General features: G+C 39.8%; 1 protein-coding gene across 4 annotated transcripts in view; it reads left to right on the top strand.

The window, feature by feature from the left end:
- Positions 1 to 19,714, top strand: part of ABCC8 (ATP binding cassette subfamily C member 8) — a 67,194-nt gene that overhangs the window by 35,668 nt on the left and 11,812 nt on the right. For all 4 annotated transcript variants that reach the window (XM_052693325.1, XM_052693324.1, XM_052693326.1 and 1 more), the window contains exons 17-29: positions 1,408 to 1,443; positions 2,699 to 2,734; positions 5,821 to 5,919; positions 6,785 to 6,869; positions 7,773 to 7,853; positions 8,953 to 9,090; positions 11,408 to 11,533; positions 12,010 to 12,109; positions 12,736 to 12,983; positions 14,052 to 14,212; positions 15,349 to 15,418; positions 16,000 to 16,157; positions 17,602 to 17,694. In XM_052693325.1, the coding sequence (XP_052549285.1) occupies positions 1,408 to 1,443; positions 2,699 to 2,734; positions 5,821 to 5,919; positions 6,785 to 6,869; positions 7,773 to 7,853; positions 8,953 to 9,090; positions 11,408 to 11,533; positions 12,010 to 12,109; positions 12,736 to 12,983; positions 14,052 to 14,212; positions 15,349 to 15,418; positions 16,000 to 16,157; positions 17,602 to 17,694 (1,431 nt within the window). The remainder of the gene's footprint in view (positions 1 to 1,407; positions 1,444 to 2,698; positions 2,735 to 5,820; positions 5,920 to 6,784; positions 6,870 to 7,772; positions 7,854 to 8,952; positions 9,091 to 11,407; positions 11,534 to 12,009; positions 12,110 to 12,735; positions 12,984 to 14,051; positions 14,213 to 15,348; positions 15,419 to 15,999; positions 16,158 to 17,601; positions 17,695 to 19,714) is intronic.

Raw genomic sequence — 19,714 nt, 5'->3', positions numbered from 1 at the left:
CCAGGAATATCCAACGCATTACTGCCCATTTTCCAAAGCAGGCTGAGAACATGTGTGGCATGAATATATTATAGTGTGGTCAGAGACTATAAAAATAGAGAAGACATGATTACATTCTGAACAGATGGCAAATAGTGTTGATTTGACTGGTTATTGAGTAAAAAATAGTGTACCCCATGCTTCTGGGCAGTATCTCACTTTAAGAAGCACCATTCCAATTCCAGGGAGCAGTCTGCAGTGTCTTTTTGGAAAAAGTAACATCAGAAGATGGAACTAAATGAGAAATAATGAGCACAGTGTTACATCATTTGTTCCTAAACAAGACATCTATACTCTCATGTGAGTCTTATAATGTGAGGGAGCTCATGGCTTCATTAAGGTTGTTTGCAGTGGATTTCTTCCTGCTGTACTCAGTATGGAGCTGTCTCTTTGTTTTTGTCAAATGACAGCACAGATGTGATTTTGATGGCTAAAAAGTACATTGATTTTTATAAACATGGTTTGTTGGAACTTTCAGAAATGTCCAGACACTTAATTTCATTTTATGTAACTGTGTACAGTGCTAGCTGTCTCTCAGATTCTACAGTAGACTGAATTCAGATACAGTCATTTTTTACTACGTATTCATTTTTCTAAATGTTTTTCAAGCCAGCCTCTTAAACTGCAGGTATAGTTCTCCTTCCTGCCCACTTATAATCAAGTAATGTTAGCCTGAAGTTTCCTTTAAAGCATGAAGAGCTCTGTTCCTCCTTGATTTTGTTCCTGTCGTCGAACACAGATTTTTCATATTTTTTTCAGCGGAAGTGATTTTGCCTTCAGTAGTAAATCTGGGTGATCATTCAGTCAGACAGCCCTGCCCTTTCCGTGAGCATCTTTGCACATGCTCAGAAATCACAAAACACAAAGCAGTTCATCCCTCAGACCTGCCCATGGTTGTTTCTGCAGAGGCATCCCCGAGGATAGCGCAGCTGCAGAGTGCAGCACAGTGCAAGTCATCTGCAGGTGGGATTTTGTTTTCATGCTGACCTCCGAAGGTGCATTTCCTGTCATGGAAAAATACAACATCACAAATTATCTGTTTGTTTTCCCTAAAAATGTAGTCTACTTAATGGATCTCTGTTCTCATCACACTACAGCTTCTCAGCTCTGGTGGCACCTCCAGGAAAGAATCAAGGTGAACTCACTTGTTGAGTCTAATTAAGTGTTTGTAAGGAAAGAAAAGGTGCCAATTTTTTGGACTGCTGAAATCAAGTCAGTTTCTGCAGAAGGAACAGATGTTGCACTGCAGCTCTGTGATAAATACTGTTTGCAGTGTGTGCACTAAATGGAATTTAATAGCTTTCCTTTCTGGGGCAGATTGCTTTTGCTTACTTAAGTAAACAATTTTGCTTTCTGTTTGTGATGCAGCTGCACTTCTGACAGCGAGATGGGGGAAGATATCAGGTATGGTCTCACATACGCGTGTTGCTCTTCTGACTGAGTTCATCACAGCAGGAGGAACCAAAGATTTCTAAAATCCCACTTCAGATTTTCTGAGTCGGGATTCTAAAACTCCTTGAAACTTTCATTGCTTTACAATGCAGTTTTTTAAACCACCAATATGACTCATGAAAATAGGAGTTGGGTTTCCTTTATGAAAATGTTTCCATTTTCTGAAAATCATATCCTAACTTTTCTGCATGTTTTTGAAAATCTCACTCTTGGTAATCAGGTAATTTCCTAATGCTGCACTTGAGAATATAGTATCAAGTGTTGTTTTAAAGGTTTTATTTATTAAAGCACATTCTCCTCTTTACCCTTCTCTTCATTGTTTGCATCCTGTCCTGAGTTCATTTTCAACTAGCATTCCTCAGACACACACAAAAAGGGAAGTGTGAGAAGCTGCACATCAGTCCATCTGTTGGCAAGGGATGCTTGGGTGGAAATTATTTCTACCTGATTGACATAGCTCAGCTTATATTTCGGGAATGCTTAGCAACTTATTAGAGAGCAAATTCTTTTGATGTTTTTCTGTCATTTTCACATGGTGCACCAACCTAAATCTCATGGCTAAAGGGTACTTGGAAATCTTGTAGCTCTTTCTGAATAAGAGAAACAACAATTTTTGGAATGAATAAAAGTGAAACCATTTGAACCCATTAGAGTACAAAAGAAATATGATCAGAATTAGACATTCACAGGTTTGAAACTGTTGAAGAGGTACAACCAAGTAAGGTAACACACAAAGCTGTGTAAGTAAGTACATTAAAACTGTATGTATTGTGTAAGTACATTAAAAAAGCCATGAAAGGTTATATGAAGCAATTGCCTACTTTATCATAGATTCTGCGAGTCCCTGCCGTGTTGGCTATAAGCTGTAGGAATACGTGTAGTGGCTTTGTTGCACTGGCATCTCATAGAATGCTTCTGGTGCTCTCAGAACAGAGGTGGGTTGTGGTTTTTTTGAGCTAAAATTGTGTGAGATCTTGAGCATTTGCTCACAGGTGTTGAAATACTTTGTGCAGTGTTGTTTAACACTTGTCAAAACTGGAGCTTTAACCATACCAGCCTTAGGTCTGTATGAGTCCAGCATAGTTAAGAGAGTAGTTAAATTGTTGTGTTTTTAGTTACAACGCAGGGATAGCACCCTAAGGCATTTTTGGATCGTCTAAAGTTATTGAATTGAAAATAATAATAACAATCTATCTGTTTCCTGCAGCCCAGAGAAAGAATCTCCTGTTGAAATGGAATTCAGGTACAGCACTTTAAAAACTTAACGGTAATAGTCTTCAGAAGTGATTGCTGTTAATGAACTGTTCTTCTTTAGAAGCCAAACATGTCTGTATGCAACCACCACACTACTAGCAGTGACCTCACCATTCAGTAATGGCAAAAGCATTTGTTCCTTAATAATCAGGGCGTTCAGCATGAAAATGTTCCACATCCTAGCATCAGGCTGAAAATAATGGAAGCATATTTTTTTCTTTATGTAGATGCAGCAATAATATAGGAACAGGGCATGTTTTGCTCGTGTCTAGAGAATGCTCAGTTTTGAGTTAATGCTAGAAATTCCTGAACTGTGCAAAATAACCGTGATGAAATTGTAGTCATCAATCCAATGCACACAAAAAAAATCTTCTACTGTGTAGTATTTCCTCTTGCATTATAATTCAATTTAACTTCTATTATAACTGCATTTTTGTTTCCTTTAAAAATCACCATCATTTTAAAGTTGTTGATGCTTGCTAGAGCACTGAGGTTCTTGCATGAATGTCCAATAACTGATCTTATTTTCAGTTCTGAGCCTACTGGACTTAGCAAGACGATGTGTGAGGGTAGATAGATAAGTAGCTTCAGACAGTCCTGACAGTGTTGGCTCTCGGTTACTAAATTAACGAAGAGAGTTGATCTCGTGAAAGAAGTCCTCTCCAGGGTGACCAGGGAGGGTTTCCCTGATTATTCTAAGGTTGGGTTTTGCTGTTTGCATCCTTGTGATCGTTAAGAGGCTATGCTCAGTATATCATGTGTTATCAGAGGAGAAATATTACACTCCAGTGATGAAAATATGATTGTTTATGCAGTCCTGTGAGGTAGGAGGCAATTAATTCCACCTACAGAAATAAATTCCTTCTAAGTTTTTGTCTGCTAAGCCATTTGTTGGCCGGCCATAAGTCTTCCAAGCATGAAAATGTTCCACATCCTAGCATCAGGCTGAAAATAATGGAAGCATATTTTTTTCTTTATGTAGATGCAACATTAATATAGGAACAGGGCATGTTTTGCTCGTGTCTGGAGAATGCTCAGTTTTGAGTATAGAATAGTTTTGAGGTAGAATCAAGGCTCAGAGAAAAAACCTTGCACGCTCCATTTCAGAATATTTTGTTCTCTGAATTCGTGCCTCTGTTTATCTCATAGTTTCAGTAAGTTCTTTTTACTGTGTGCTCACTGTGAGAAGCTCTGAAGACACGCTGTACATTCCTTGTACAAACTCCCTTCTCATGTAAAAAGCATGATGTGCCTTTCTGCCTTGATGTGTCATCCCAGTGTCAGTTTGCACTTCAGATTATATGAAGCACATTTACTAAATTCCTAAATTGTAATGAATTTTGCCCAGTTCCCTGCTTGTTCCCCAGTCCCTTGCAGTGCAATCAGTAGCCTAACAGCAGAATCCTAGCCAGAATATGAGTGGTGTATGCAGGCATTGTGATGGCTCTCAGCATGGAGTGAGTGTGACTGAGTGTACCTCTGAAGGAAGGAGAACTGCCTAGAAAACTTCTTAGACCTTTTTCCTCAAAACTTCAACATTCATTTTTCAAAGATAAAATAGAAATATCTTTTTGATTGTTTTGAGAGTTAATAGCAGGAAAGACACAACACAATTTGAAGCAATAAAAAGAGGGGAAGGGAATAGACGTTCATCTTGGAATGCTCAGAGCAATTTTGTCTCAATCACGGAGTTGAGCACTGCATACTAATTGAAAAAATACTTTCCCTCCTGAGTCAGAAATTAATGCTTTCTGAATTAGATTTTGAGGGTTTGGGCTGAGCTGCATAGGGGTTTGTGTGTATGTGTGTGTGTGTTCATCTGTGTTTCATTTTCCAGTAAGAGAATTCACAGAACAAAATTAAATTGTAATGAGCAATCAGATTTTTGAACAGGGAAGCATGCTACCAAGGTAGCACAACTGTGTTCTTTCAGATCATCAGTGAAAACTGGATCCTATAATGACGCCTAAGCAAGCTTGGGGAAAGGCTAAAAAATGAGCAGGGCAAGTGACATTACCTCCTGATAGGAATTACCAAAAATTATAAAGCAGGTTTTTTTTCCTCCACCTTGTGGTTCGAGTTGCATTCAGGTCTAAGTGGAACGAGGCTGTCTAGCAGACAAAGGCTGTGCGGGGTGAGAGGTCAGAGCTTTCTGTTGGATTAGCTGATATCGCTGGGAGGAAAACAAATACACTTTCAGGCACATGATCCTTCCTTTGGCCCTTTTCTGGAGAAACAATGATGTGCCAATGAGTTTGTCTGTTTTTCCAGCAGTATCAGGTGTTCTAATAAAGCATCGTGCCTTTCTCCCAGCTCTGCCATCTGAGCCCTCAGAGCGCAGACAGCCACAGAAGCACTGTTAGCAGGCAGATACATTTTAAGTCGTAGTAATAATAACACAGATTAAAGAAAATCTGCATCAAGAGATCTCGTTTGCCATCTTCTGAAAAGCGTTCTTTTTTGTGGCATGATGGGGGCAATTCCACAAGCAGAGATTTAGCAACTAGCTTTTGTCTGTGTCCTTGTTTTTGTCTTCACAGAGACAAATAAATAGAAAAATGTTAACCATGGAATCCTTATGACTCAATTTCTCTTTTGATAGCAAGGAAAATAAATGTGTTCGGGGGAGAATTGCCTTTGCTTAAGTGTGGAGTCGTTATATTTTTTTAATACATTTTTTTAATACATTAGAAACATCTCATTGGAACACCTCTCCTGAAATGTGCTGCCTAACTGGTATCATCTGCTATACATTTTTAATTAATCTCTCCAGACAGAGCTGGGATTCTGTCTTTTGTAATTTTTATCCTGTCACCTGCACTGCTCAGGCTGAAGGAGTTAGCTTCTGCAAAACACTCTCACAGCAGAAAATGAGGGAGCAAACTGACATTCAAGAGAACCAGCTCTCAAGTTAGGTGATCAGTTGCAGTGTTCTGTTGGAAATCGTCCTAAAGAGCAGAAAGGAAAGGCAGCATTTTTTGAGATTTGTTACTGGTCTGTACACAAAAATAAAAAAAGGTTTCCAATAATCCCTACTGCACTGGTAAGCTGGAAACTCCTGTTTTGTTTTTCCAGGAAAAGAGGATCAGTAGCATATGCATCACAGAAGCCTTGGCTGCTCAACGCCACAGTGGAAGAGAATATCACATTTGAAAGCTCTTTCAACAAACAGAGGTAATAGGGTTCAGCCCTGTTGTGTGCTTTCTTCTTTTAGCTAAACTGTGGTGCTGCGTACTTCTACACCTTCTGCACAGACACACTGGCCCCATCCCACTCCAGTAACAAACAGTTCACCTGTCTGAACATGACAGAAGGCACTGAGTCCTGGACAGCCAGCTTGGACCATGATTTTCCTGAAGGACACGAGACAGAGTTCGTTCTCACTTGGCCTGGAGTGTGGAACTACTTTGGTTTCCAAGGGCCGCATCTGTGCAGCATGCAGTACTTTCTCCTTACCCCTGATTGGCAAGTTTAATTGCCTTGGTCAGTGGTAGGTTGTGAGCAGGGGTAAGGTCTGTTAAGATTTCTGTATTTGGTATACTGTGAAGGATTAATGGGCTGCCTTTTTATTCTGTGTAAATGACCACAAAGCATTCTAAGAGACTTGGAAGTTTCTGTGGGTATTCCATGATGTTCCCCCTTCTCCCCACCCTAGAATAAGTAGATAGCCGCTCATTCACATCCTGCCTGCGTTTCCTTTGTTTTTACCATCCTTGGGTATTAAAACAAGAAACAAAGCTTCTGGTTAGAAGTGCATCTAAATGCCAAACAGTAATGATATAGTATGGAAGAAGCTATTCTTCTTTTGCCTGGTTTTAGCTATTCAGTATTTGTATTTGGGAAGATTCTTTTTCTTAGCTGAAATGGTATTTGCTTGCCTGCAGTTGAAAGAGATCCCATTAGAACAATTAGTGGCTAACAAATACATTTTCCACCGTGTGATTTTTCCAGCTGGTTAACTTTGTTCCTCTTCAGGTAGGAAATGTGCTTCTGTAGCAGTATCTGTGTGGATTTTGCATTACCTTTTTTGTTCCCACAGGTACAAAGCAGTAATTGATGCTTGTTCCCTCCAGCCTGATATTGACATTCTCCCTCACGGAGACCAAACCCAGATTGGAGAGAGGGTCAGTAAACAGCTACAGGCTTCTATTTTTGTTTTAGATATGTAGAGGTTTTTTATTATTTTCTTATGTTCTTAAAATCTTACCAGCTATTTGACAAGAAAGGTCATCTTTTGGTAAGTGTACATTTGAGTCATTAGTCTGAAAGCTGGTTGCTTGGTAAACAAAGAGGCACTGTCATTTATGTGAGGTGCCATGATTTAAACGTGCTGCTATCAAAGTGTTTGACTAATTCTGCTGACAGCACATATTTTGCTTTATTTGGGGGTAATCTAAAAATAAGTGCCAATTCCATCAACAGTACACCCAGACACATAGTGACACTTGCACTCACACAGCAGCAACAAGGACACGTTTCCATGCCTAATAGCCACACTGACTGCCATGTTAATTTGCAGAGCATTGGTTCATTGTGTAGCTAAATGAATGTAGAACAGAAAGAGAAAAGTAGAGGGATGGGATGAAGTGGCAGGGCGGAGGAGCAGACCTTCTGGTAGCAGAGCTGGCTTGTGAGAGCTTATGGTGTTGGTAAAACTGCAGCTGGATTGCAGGAGCTACTGATTGCAGCAGTTGTGATATAGAGCTTGATGGAACTAACACGGTGTTACACAGGTACAGGTGTAAAATGCAGATAGGATGTAGCAGATTTCAGATGCCAATTTAGACTCACGTGCTGCCTGCACCATTGTGCTGCCAGCAGCCATTAAACATTTCTCACTCCTCATCCATATAGAGCTCAGATGGCCTTCTCAGGCTTCTCCAACAGTCAGCATGCTGTGTTCCCAGCTCCCCTGCAGGCCTACAGTTTTGAAACGTCTCTGAGTTTTTGTCCAGATAATCAAATCAAAATATAAATATTCAGCTGATGTTCTTCTAATTGATGTTATTTTTCCTGCTTATCTCCAGGGTATTAATTTGTCTGGAGGGCAGCGCCAGCGTATCAGTGTGGCAAGGGCACTGTACCAGCAGACAAACGTTGTGTTCCTGGTGAGTAGATGCCATTATGTTTATGCTGCAATCAGAAGCCCAAGATGTAAACATTTACAGTGTTTCATGGGAGGCACACAGAACATTGTGCTTCACTAAGCTAAGCTAAACGTGCTCTGTTTATTTTATATCTGTTGTCAGCTAGCCTGCAGGTATGGAGTGTTTTGTAAATGCCGTGGACAGACAGATACTAGGATACAAATTGAAAGGCTGTTGCTTACCCTCTCTCTGTTGAAGTTTATTTTGAGTCTTGTATTTATCCAGAAATCTGTACCCAGAAGTTTGGTGGTCTCAGCAATATTTATAACATTCCTAAGCTGTCTCAGGCATAAAACGAATGTTGTTGTGTCAAAGGTGTTTCCTTTCTGCAACAAACTAAGCTGTCTTCCCTCCCTGAACTGCTCTTTGTGTATCCTGCCCAAATTTCAGCAGATGTACTGTGGAAAAGAGTGAGAGCAGGCTCTAAAAGCCCAGTAGGTTAAGTGAAAAAAATTATAGATGATGATACAGATTAGCTTATTCCTAAATTAATTGCTTGTAATGGGTTGTTTTAATAAGATGAAGTTAGCATAGGCCATAAATCATCTGACGAGGATCATCAAACAGATCAGTACTTTTCCTTTTGTGATGCTTTGTTAATAAAATTTCATTATAAGAATTTAAAAAATAATTTAAAAAATCAGAAGAGGGAAAGTATGGGAAATAAAACTGTTCTATTTGTCACTGTCTCTGGAGCAGTTTAGATAACATATGCCATCAGTACACGCTGCTTCATTGTCTTGAGTTGTACAGAAATCACAAACTGCAATTACCAAGGCTGTGAAGTGCATCTTTTAAGAAGTGCAGTTTCCAGAAGGCCTCGGGAAATCTGGCATTTGCACAGCTGATGTTACTGCATGTCTGAGTACTCGCTGCAAAAACAACAACAGACTGCCTGCAGCTCTGAGGGGAACGTTCAGAAGACTTCTCCTTTGAACAGTTTTGATCTTCTCATGACCTCTTTTGATTGTCTGTATTGATCTAATTGCTTTTACCAGTAATAACATGCACCAGTTTCCTTAAAACAACTCACAAGCTGGCCTTTTCTTCCTCATGACAGGATGATCCATTTTCTGCACTGGATATTCACCTAAGTGACCATCTCATGCAAGAAGGAATCCTGAAAATGCTACGAGAAGACAAGCGTACAGTTGTGCTGGTGACCCACAAACTGCAGTACTTGCCCCATGCTGACTGGGTAAGAAAACTCATTTTATATATATATATATATATTTTTAAGAGGCAAGGAAGTGGCACAAATAAGTCTTCCACAAAGAAGACTCACACTTCGTCTTTCTACCAAGTGGTAGTTTAGTGAGAAGAGTCATAATTAAGGTCTTGCAGAAGTTAGACAGTGAGTCTGGAGTGTGTGATTTTGGAATTCCTGTTGTAGAACACCTTAACAGGTCTGATTTTCCTAGAGCTGATACTTGATAATCTCATGAAAATGGGCTGTGGCTAAAATACAAGCATCTCAACCCATTTCTAACATTGTAAAATGTTGTTCTCAGAACAACAAGATGTTGCAGTGACATATTTGCCTCTGTCTGTGATGTTACCAGGAACTTGTTTGTGGTATCACAGAAAAAGGTGTTTTTTATGATGGTTTTGGTTGTTGAGACGTGTAGAAATGCAAGGAAAAATGGCATTTCCTTAGGTTTGATAGCAGTAGATAGCACATCAAAAACTTCTTCCCATTGTGTGATGACGGAATTTTAAGAAATAGGCATTGTTCAGTTCTGTTTCTTTGCTGCATCTTGAAGTTTACAGGAAAAAAAATGAAAGCGTGCTTCCTGTAGCAGTTTGTAGTTACAAATGATAAAGGTAAAACAGACTGTGTAGGATAAGGAGATTTATTTTGTTGGAATTCTTTTAGTTTCTTGGCTCACCATTGCACTTCTGCAGTTACGTAGCCACAAAACCTCGCCCAAGATTGATTACTGCAGTGCTGCCTCCCAGCAGGAATTCTCAGTCATTTGCAGCTCACATGGACTATAGAAGCAGTTATTTTGTGTCTCAAGCAATAATCATATTTTGGCTACTTTCTGTGATTCATATTGGCCTGCTGTAAAGCTGCAGATAGCCATTAATCTTGTTCTGGTCATATGTTTAGTGGGAAGCATTTATCCTCTACTGTGTCTGCTGTGACCTTGGCCCTCAGCTGTACATCTTTACGAGTTAACACTGTTCTCAGTGCAGTTCTGCTTTTGCTGCTGGTGTCTCTGAGTACAGGAATTTTGTCCTCTTCCTCTCCATCTGAAGTCTGCCTTAGCTTTTTAATGTGCACAGCTATGTTCCTGTATCCAGTATCATCTTTCTCATTTTATTTTCCAAATCTCAGACTCGTTTCTAGGTGTCTCTGTTTTATGAGTTTATCAATGAGAAGATTTTTATTACCTTCTAAGTAGGTTTCAGTAATGTTTCATGAAATAGACTTTCAAATACTCTGTAGGACAGGAAGGGTTTGTATTAGTTAAGTTTATTAATAATTACTATTTGTTAAGAGAGAGTTGAGAATTTTTACCAAAGCAAAGGTCTCAATAAGCCTCAGCAAGTTTTATACAGTGCAGATAAAATATTTTATTTTGGTTTAGTTTAAGGAATTTTAAATAGAAATATCTGAAACATGTGATGGCCTTCCTATATGTGCGTAGCAAAACCCTTGTAAGAATTTAGAGTCCCTTCTGTTTCAGGACTTTGTGAATAAATCGACCACAAAAAGACCCATTTGCTTTTTTTTATTATTACTTTTCCTGTGGTGTAAAAATTCTCACTAATAAATGAAATGCGCTTCCTATTCATTTCCATCTAAATTTCTCAGTTTCTAGGGAGAAAATAAACACCGCATTAACCATCTTCTAATGATGTCATGTGAGTTTACAGCCCACACGCCTCATTTTCCAATTCTCCTTGTCAGATACCAAGTTAAGGTAGCTGCATTATGTGTACAATGTGGTTTCGCTGATACAAACCCGGAAACCTCACTCTTCAGACTTTGTCTTGTAGACACAAGTTTTTTTTACCCTGTGTCCACTATTTATGCTTTTAAAAGCTTTAGGGATTCAAAATCCTGAGCTTTTCCTTATCAGGCCCATGGTATCAAACAGACGGTGGAGCCAGTATGCTCATACCTAATTGCCTGAATGAGGGCAACGCACGCTGCGCAGTGTGCTGCTAAAAGCCTTTTCCTTTTAGGAGGCAAGAGATCTCTAACATCTTATCTTGCTAATGACTTGTATTTAGACAGCAGTGCTTTCTACTGTCTGCTGAAGAGGACCCCATTCTTTTTTCCTACTTAACAGCAGCCTTCCTTTTGGAAAGTGTGAGGTGGAGGAAGCTCTGTATTTTTCAGCCTCTCAAGTAGAAGGGATGAAGTTGAGAGATGACTAGACTGATTCTAAAAGACAAATTTGTTCATACAAATATTCTTTTGAAAAATTCTGACCAAAACCAGAGTACCCTTAAAACAAAGAGAGATGTATGTGACCTCCCAACTTTTGTTTCTGACTTCTTAGATAATAGCGATGAAGGATGGCTACATCCAGAGAGAAGGAACACTCAAGGACATACAGAAATCTGAGACTGAGCTTTTTGAACACTGGAAGACACTAATGAATCGACAGGACCAGGAGCTGGAGAAGGTTTTTGTTGGGTCCTGTCTAAGGAATACTAAACTGGGCCACGTAATGGGAACAGCATTGTTTAGGCGCAGTGCTGACAGCTGTTTGTGTAGGATGTACTTGAGTTTACTGATTTCATTAGGTGACGTTTTTTCACGTTTGCACGTAAGAGGTTCTCCAAATCACTTTTTCTCTTTAATACTGCGGCACAAATGGACAAGATGTTAGTGTTATTTCTTATTAATTTAGAACTATCTGTCCAAGTTGAGAGCCCAAGACAGAGAGCTGGGATTGACAAACTGCAGTGAATGTCAGTTACATAATCGATGCCCTTGGTTTTATGCAGCAGTGGCACATCAGTCCTTTGTAACTGCATGATGGAAGATTCTTGCTTCCTTTATTTTTCATTGATGTTCTGCTTGAAAACAAATTTCCTCACAGTTATTCATGTTTTGATGAATTCTGTGGTTGAAAGCACGCCAACCATTCCTTTTTAGGAGACTACAATTGAAACTAAAACTGTTCTGGAAAGAACAAATCTCCGGAGGACTATGTATTCCCGTGAAGCACTGTTGAAAGATGACGAAGAAGATGAAGGTAAAAGGGCACCCTTTATGCCCAGCACCACTACACTGCTGTTTTACAGTTTAATTATATTGCAATGAATTAACAGCTTTCAAACCAGCAGGAGAGTCCTTGGTTTTCAGGTAGGTCGTGGTTTCTAAGAGTGCTGTTTCCATTGAGTTTATCTCTGGATTAATGTTTTCAAACCATCAGAAGTCATAGCATCTGTCAAACTTTTGAGGGATTTTTAATATACTTAAAATAATTCGATTGCGAGAGATGAATTAATTTTGACTAATTCATGTTGGATGAGCTTCAAACCTGTCAACAGCTGAGCACATTTGTTTAAGGTTTTACATAGGAAAAAAATCACTTCCTTTTTTAAATCAAGCCAGCACTTCTAAGTTGCCAAGTGTGGCTGAAGACGTTGAACAGCTAGTACTGTGCTTAGTGCATCTTCTTAGCACGTATTACTTATTATTATAACTTTAGCAAGGTAATACGTGCTTACCTGAGCGAATAATTTCACCTGAAAGCCTTTCTGCTGTATGATCACTTGTATTTTGAAGTTGCCACTTGCCAGCTCCTGTGAAAGGTGCGTAAGAGGAAGTCAGTGTGACTGTACTCTTTTTTTCTATTTATTTTTTTGGACATTGCAGAAGAAGCAACAGAAAGCGATGATGAAGACAACCTGTCGTCTGTGCTACATCAGAGAGCAAAGATGCCTTGGAGAGCATGTGGGAAGTACCTCAGTGCAGCAGGGATACTCCTCCTGCCACTGCTGGTTCTGTCCCAGCTGCTGAAGCACACGGTGATGGTGGCCATTGACTACTGCCTGGCGCGCTGGACTTCAGATGCCATTTCTGAGAAGATGGAGGTGGAGCTGAAAAACTGCTCTCACTGTGAGGTACGAGACACCTTGCACAGCCCCTCCTCAGGTGTAAGCAGTGCTGAACTCCCACACTCAGCCTCTGCTCCAAGATTTGTATGCAGTGTGCTATGTTCCCAGTAATGGAGCCACTCCAGAGCATTTTGGACATTAATGCATTTTCGGGCACACAACACAATAAAGCTAACAATTAAGTTGTGTGCATTGTTGTTCTCCTGTTGCCAGACTGATTACGTTTTCATCATCTAGCTGATATCCTTACTCTTTGGTCTCTAAAGTGATTTTGATATTACTGTACTTCTTTGTTTTTCCCATATGATAGAATTCTCACTACAGTAGGGCATTCGGGTTCTGTAATATATGAGGAACCCTGATTTTTATGATCACTACCCTGTTTTCCTTGTTCTACAGATAAATTTCACATGGAGCTGACCTCAGGGTTACCTAGCAGGGTTCTCTGTGTGTACAAAGTTGTAGCAGAGGGATTTTGTTAGAACTGAGATTGCTTTCTTCGTGGGAATTGAGTGCCTCTAAATAATCCCACACAGATGTTTTGGGAGGTTCATGTCTGATTTCACTGGGATCATTTTTTCTTCTCTAAAAGTTTTCTTCTCTAAAAGCTTTATTGATGATGGATTTTAATATGAAATTAATATTTAAAAATAATAGCCTATTCTATTCTATTCTATTCTATTCTATTCTATTCTATTCTATTCTATTCTATTCTATTCTATTCTATTCTATTCTCACTCAAAGGATAGGCCCAGTCACCAGAGCCATAGCAAATGCTTTGAAGATGTTTTTTTTTTTCTTGAGACAAAATTTTCAAAATTATCAATCAGTTCTTTTTGTAGTGTTCTATCATTGTAAATTTTGAATTTCTCTTACTTTCCTGCAACCAGTCACTTCTCCAAAGGATAAAAAATACTTGGGCTTAACGTGAAATCACTGGAAATTTAATTTTGGGAAAATCTGGGGAAGAAGGAAGGATTTACTCCTTACGTTTTTTCAGTCCTGCATTTGTTTTCATTGGTTTTTAAGTTTAATTTACAGTGAATAATGTGCTGCTCTTTCTTTGTTTCTTAGGTTTTCAACCACTCTCCATATTCAAAAATTTTCAGCATTCTCTGCTGCCTTGGGATTGTGTTATGTCTTGTCACATCCATAGCAGTGGAGTGGACTGGCTTGAAAGTCACCAAAAAGCTGCACGCTTCTTTATTGAATAAGATTATTTTGGCACCAATGAGGTATTCCTCTGATTGAATACAAACTATTGTCATCATTCTGTATTCCTTACTTCAAGGCAGTCTCCTTTTTCTATAAAGTGGTCGTGATTCACGTTTTATAATGCATCACTGAAGGTCACCAAGTATCAAACTACTGAGCAAACTTTGATAAATGGTACCCAACCTGCTCAAGTTCCTGGACGGTGGTCAAGTGCCTCTCCTGTCTGACTGTGGCTGCAGATAGTTACTTCCCAGCATCTTTTATTTCTCTTTGCTGTTTTAATGAAGGAGAAAGCACAATAATTGGAGATGCGTGGTGCAGTTCATGCAGAGCGCGTGTCATAATCTTAATCATGGAAGTATTTACTGTCAGCAGTGATTGTGCAAGCCCATGAAAGTCAGGGAGCCTGGATGAGTGTCATCACAGGCATCAGTGGAGCACGCTGGGATTGCACAGATAGCAGGAAAGGCCTTTGTCCTTTGTGCGTTTAATTTCCAGTGCTGCCACATTACAGCTGTAGCTTTATTCAAACCTGCAAGTGTTGAACACTTGGAAGAATACTTATTTTAGTGTTAACCATATTTAGCTCAGAAGTCATGAGGAAAGGATAAATATTGAAAATGTCATTAAAAAAAAAACAACAAACACTCTTTTTTTTTTTCCCCCCCCAAGACAGAATTAAGACTTTAGATTCATCACAAGCTAGGGGACAGTTAACAACTACACAGCAATAACGAAGTTTGTATGTTGGATGGGCAAGTGTAAAGGAAAGGACTTGTGATGCATTATGCCAGCAGTTGTTCTTATTATGCATTTTTATTCTCAGGAAAAAGTCAAAACTTGGGATTGAGCTTTGCTTGCATTTTTCATAAACTGAAGAGTTTAAAATTGCAAACATGAAAGCAAATGTAATCATGTGATTTACACAGGTTGGGCAGTAAAGGCAGCTGAGGAGACTGTTGTTGTTGGGGATGGTCAAGATTGCTGTTCTATTGGGGAAGCTGTGCTTATGGGGAAACATGAGAAACTTTGCCATGTTTGTTGATTTACTGCCTTGTGTCTGTAGCACAGTGCATAGCTTATGAAAGACAGAAAAGCAATTAAGAACTAGTTTAGTATGGGTGGTATGATTCTCTCATTCATTGCCTCATTTCAGGTTTTTTGAAACAACACCTCTGGGAAGTATATTAAACAGATTTTCAGCTGATTGCAACACCATCGACCAGGTACTCAATAAATACATCTGAGCTCCCATGATACCTTATTTTTTCAGTCTGAAAAATTGCATTCTCTTATTTAGGTGAAATTTGCAGGTGATCTCTAATGTTGAATATTGCATCACTTTGCTTCACAGCTTTCTGGATTCCAAATGAATTCCTCAGCTTTAAATGCACACTGGAAAAACATTTATTTAATTAAGATATCCTGCAGTCATAAAAAGCTTTGCTTATTTTTTTTTTCCATCTTATAGAAAAGGGAAGAGAAAGTAGATCAATATCAATATCCTTAAACTAAGAGCACCCACTCATTTAAAAAGTAGGTAAACCTGCTCCTTTCAGATATGCGAACAAATGAATTGAGAAAAAGGCAAATGCTGTTGCTTGAAATATTAATGACTGAAATTCAGATTTCCATGTTTATTCCAGGCTGCAATGCTTTCCCAAAATCCAGCGGTAAATTCAAAAGCAGACCTGTCTGTTTAATGTTTCAAAGCTTCGATTTTATATATTTATTTGTTTGTAACTGTGGGAGTCTTATATGCTATGCATTTATTTCTCTGATTCTGTGTACTTCTTTATGTCCCCAGCATATTCCTGCCACCCTGGAGTGTTTGAGTCGCTCCACCTTGCTGTGTGTATCTGCTCTGGCCGTGATTTCGTACGTCACACCAATGTTTCTCATTGCCCTGGTTCCCCTTGCAATCATGTGTTACTTCATCCAGAAATACTTCCGAGTCGCATCACGGTGAGAATATAGACCTGTGTCATTCTGGCTATTGAAACATCTTTTGCAGTGCATGATGGCAGATTTGCAAAGGGCCTTTATTTTTGTCAAAGGCATTGTCTTATCTGAAGGTGAGCAAAATCCAATCTAGTAAAATTTGTTGTTCTACAAGTGCATTTTGGCTGCAGCTCTTTGAACCAAACCTGGGAGGCAGGAGCAGGTCTTTGTCCAGGATGAAAGTTTCTCTCAGTTCACATGACATGAGGGAGAGCTCATCGCAGCCTTCCAGTATTTAAAGGGAGTTTATAAACATAAGGGAAATCAACTTGTTACATGGGTAGATATTGATAGGACAAGGAGAAATGGTTTTAAACTGAAGGAGGGGAGATTGAGGTTGGATGTCAAGGGGAAGTTTGATACTGACACGCCCAGAGAGGTTTGTGGATGCCCAATACCTTGAGGTGTTTAAGGCCAGGGTTTTGGGTTTCCAACCCAAGCCATTCTGTGATTCTATGAAAAAGAAAAGAAAGACGAATCAAAACAAAAAAATAAAAACCAACAGCTTCTGTCCTCCCCAGGGGTTGCATGTTGGACATGTCCAAAAAATGTGGGGACAGAACAGAGAAGCTGATGTTTCACCTGTCCAATTGAAAGCAGAAGTCCATAGAGCCAGGCAGAGAGGCTGCAAATGGAGCATTGCCTTGCTGGTACTGCCCTTTATTCCTGGTGGTTCCTGCACGTGGAAACATTCTCACTCGTTCTGAGTGTCTTTTAGCACTCAGCAAGTTAAAAACATTAGCCACATCTGTGATTTTCTTCTCCTACAATTGTGCTGCTTCTCTTGTGGTGGTGCTCAACAAGCATTTGCAGCAGCACTGCATTTTTCCTTTTGTATATGCATTGATCAAGGACTCTTTGCAAGCAATTCTTAGTTCCTCTTGGAAGGACATGAGTCTAAATAGAATTTCACCCAATGTGTACTTCCACTGTCTTGATGACTAAACATGAAATTGAGAACTGCAAGTTCTCATTTACAGGGTCTGTGTACTGTTAGCTCAGTGTGAAGTTGTGCTGTCCTCTGGGGGTGGGGAGAGAACAAAGACGAAGTTGCATTTTGCCTTCTGCTTAACTGGAACTCCTACTTGCAGTATCTCATTAAATTCATATTCAGCATTGAGCCACAATTATGTTTAAATGAATAAAATATTGAATATAAGAATTAGTAACAGGAGAGAAGCGAGGGAAGGCAGTGAAGGGGAAAGATCTATCCAGAAGTCCAGCACTGTGTGCTCGGGTTTAAAGAGGAAAGTCCACCTGGGGACTTCATTCCCTGCTTAGAGACCTGCAGTGCTGCGTTGCAGCCCACCTGAATGCTATGTGTGTCATTATTGTGCTAATATTCCCAGGAGAATAACTGGACAACAGAACTGACTTTTTGCAAAATTATTTTCATAACTCTCTGTAGGGACCTTCAGCAGCTGGATGACAGCACTCAGCTCCCATTACTTTCCCATTTTTCAGAGACTGTTGAAGGCCTGACCACCATCCGAGCCTTCAGGTATGGTTTTTAAGAAAACATTTCTTACCCCTCTTTTGAGCGTCCTTCTTTGGTTCTGTTCTGCAAGTGTGCAGGTGCAAGTGTTTGTCATTTGAATCACCCAGAAATCCATGGTCCCCAAAGCACTGTTAAGGGAAAGTGAAACACTGAGGACTAAATATTTTGCGTGTGAAGGAGCTACTATAGAAAACCAGGCTAATGTACCTTGTGCTTGTACTAACCCTGCACGCAATCGCACGCAACCTGAAAAAAACTTTGTGGGTAAATGTGATTTAAGGAGCTAAATTGGCTTGCAATTACCGCAGCGTGTGTTGTGGCAGGCTGTGTATTTGGACAGTTTCCATGGAACAACGAATATGCAGCAACATGTTATGCCAGGATAATCTGTGTATGGGCCAATGTCCTGCTAAGATAAACTGTGCACGCTGGTAATTTCAGAAGCTACAAGTTATAGTTCAGGTTGCTAGCTGAAAACGTGGTTGTTCAGATTGGTTTTGAAAATATGCAACTTGGAGATACAGTCTTTATCATCTGTTCTGATGCATTTTTCTGCCAAGGTGAGCTCACAGGAGCAGTCTAAGAACACCTGATAACGTGCCTGAGCTGTGTATCTGTTACAAAATGGCAGTCACTGATACTCACAGAGTTCCAATGAAGCTACTGCGCGCTCACCAGCTGCTTTCTCCCTGCATTGGTGCTATTCCTGGCTTTTCCCAGTTGATTCAAATGCAGTCGAATGTCTTCCACGCCCATCTCCTCTAGATATCTACACATTTTGCCAGTTAATTATCGCTGTTACTGTTCTCTCTTTGAAACTGCTTATTCTTCTTAACCTGCAGATTTAATTTTATAATACAATTAATGCAAAAATTAGACTATTTTTAAGCAATTCTAGATAGGATATAAACAGCAGAATGTAGGAACTACCAGGACAAAACCGTGTTTCTTTTTGGCTGAAGATAGCCTCCTAAAGAGAGGTAGAACAGCAAAATATTTTCAAATTACTATTATTAGATATTTATTTTAAGTGCCAGCAGTGTTCTGTAGTTTGTAGCTATGTCTGCGTTCACTTTTAAGGAAATTCAATTTCTCTTTTAATTCTTGCTTTTCTCATTTACCTGCATAATCTTTTACATTATCAAGGGGATCTTTAGAGTATTATGACTGTATATTTTCAGTTGATGACGCAGTAAATTCTATTGAATACCATCTGGCTAATGCTCTCAGCCAGTTGGACCATTCCCTCTTGGTCCTTCCTGTCACCTTGAGATGAATTCCCCCTTTAAAGAATTTTTTTCTGTGCTCTTTTTTTTTCTTGTACTCTGCACTAACGATGCATCTGTGACCCAAGCAGCTATGTGCTCTGTGAGTCCTGTACTCCATCTGCCTGCCAGCCTCCCGCATCAGCTGCTAACCTGCCTATTTATAGGCCTGCGAAGCTTCTCGGCTGCCTAACATATTAGTGGGAGTGCAGTTCAGACTTGCTCGCTTGAGTGGCCCTAAAAATAACGCTAACTCAGGAATCTAGTCATCTAGTTAGGTGCCAGTTGTTCCTTAGTTGCTCTCCATCCTGTACTTACTGAGAATGCATAGGGAAAGAAACATGCAAAAATCCAGAGGGAGATCAGAGAGACAGCTACTGCTGCAGCTATAAATACACCTTCAGCAGATGCCATGGACTGATTTATAGCTTGCAAGCGTGTCTGGCACCTCAAATAGCATTGGTGCTAAGTAATCAATAAATTGTAAATGTGAAGGTTTCTGCAAAGACAGGGCTGTACTCAGAGAAACCGGAGAAGCTAGGGATACCTTCTGTGGACAGATTCTGGTATTTCTGCAGTGCCCCACTGACAACAGTGACTTTGTCTGCACCACTGCTCCGCATGCGTACTTGTGGCTGACTCATGATGCACACTTCATATCTACATCATGTTTTGCCTTGTGGTACGGAGGTACCAAAGTTAAACAGGGGGGGTTCTAGAAGCAGCACGGCTGTCTCCCAGTGGTAGAGCTCTGAGGG

Source organism: Tympanuchus pallidicinctus, unplaced genomic scaffold, assembly GCF_026119805.1.
Source record: "Tympanuchus pallidicinctus isolate F22 unplaced genomic scaffold, pur_lepc_1.0 scaffold3, whole genome shotgun sequence".
Taxonomy (NCBI): domain Eukaryota; kingdom Metazoa; phylum Chordata; class Aves; order Galliformes; family Phasianidae; genus Tympanuchus; species Tympanuchus pallidicinctus.
Note: the sequence above shows the minus strand (reverse complement) of the source record. Positions and strands in the feature narration are given on the sequence as shown.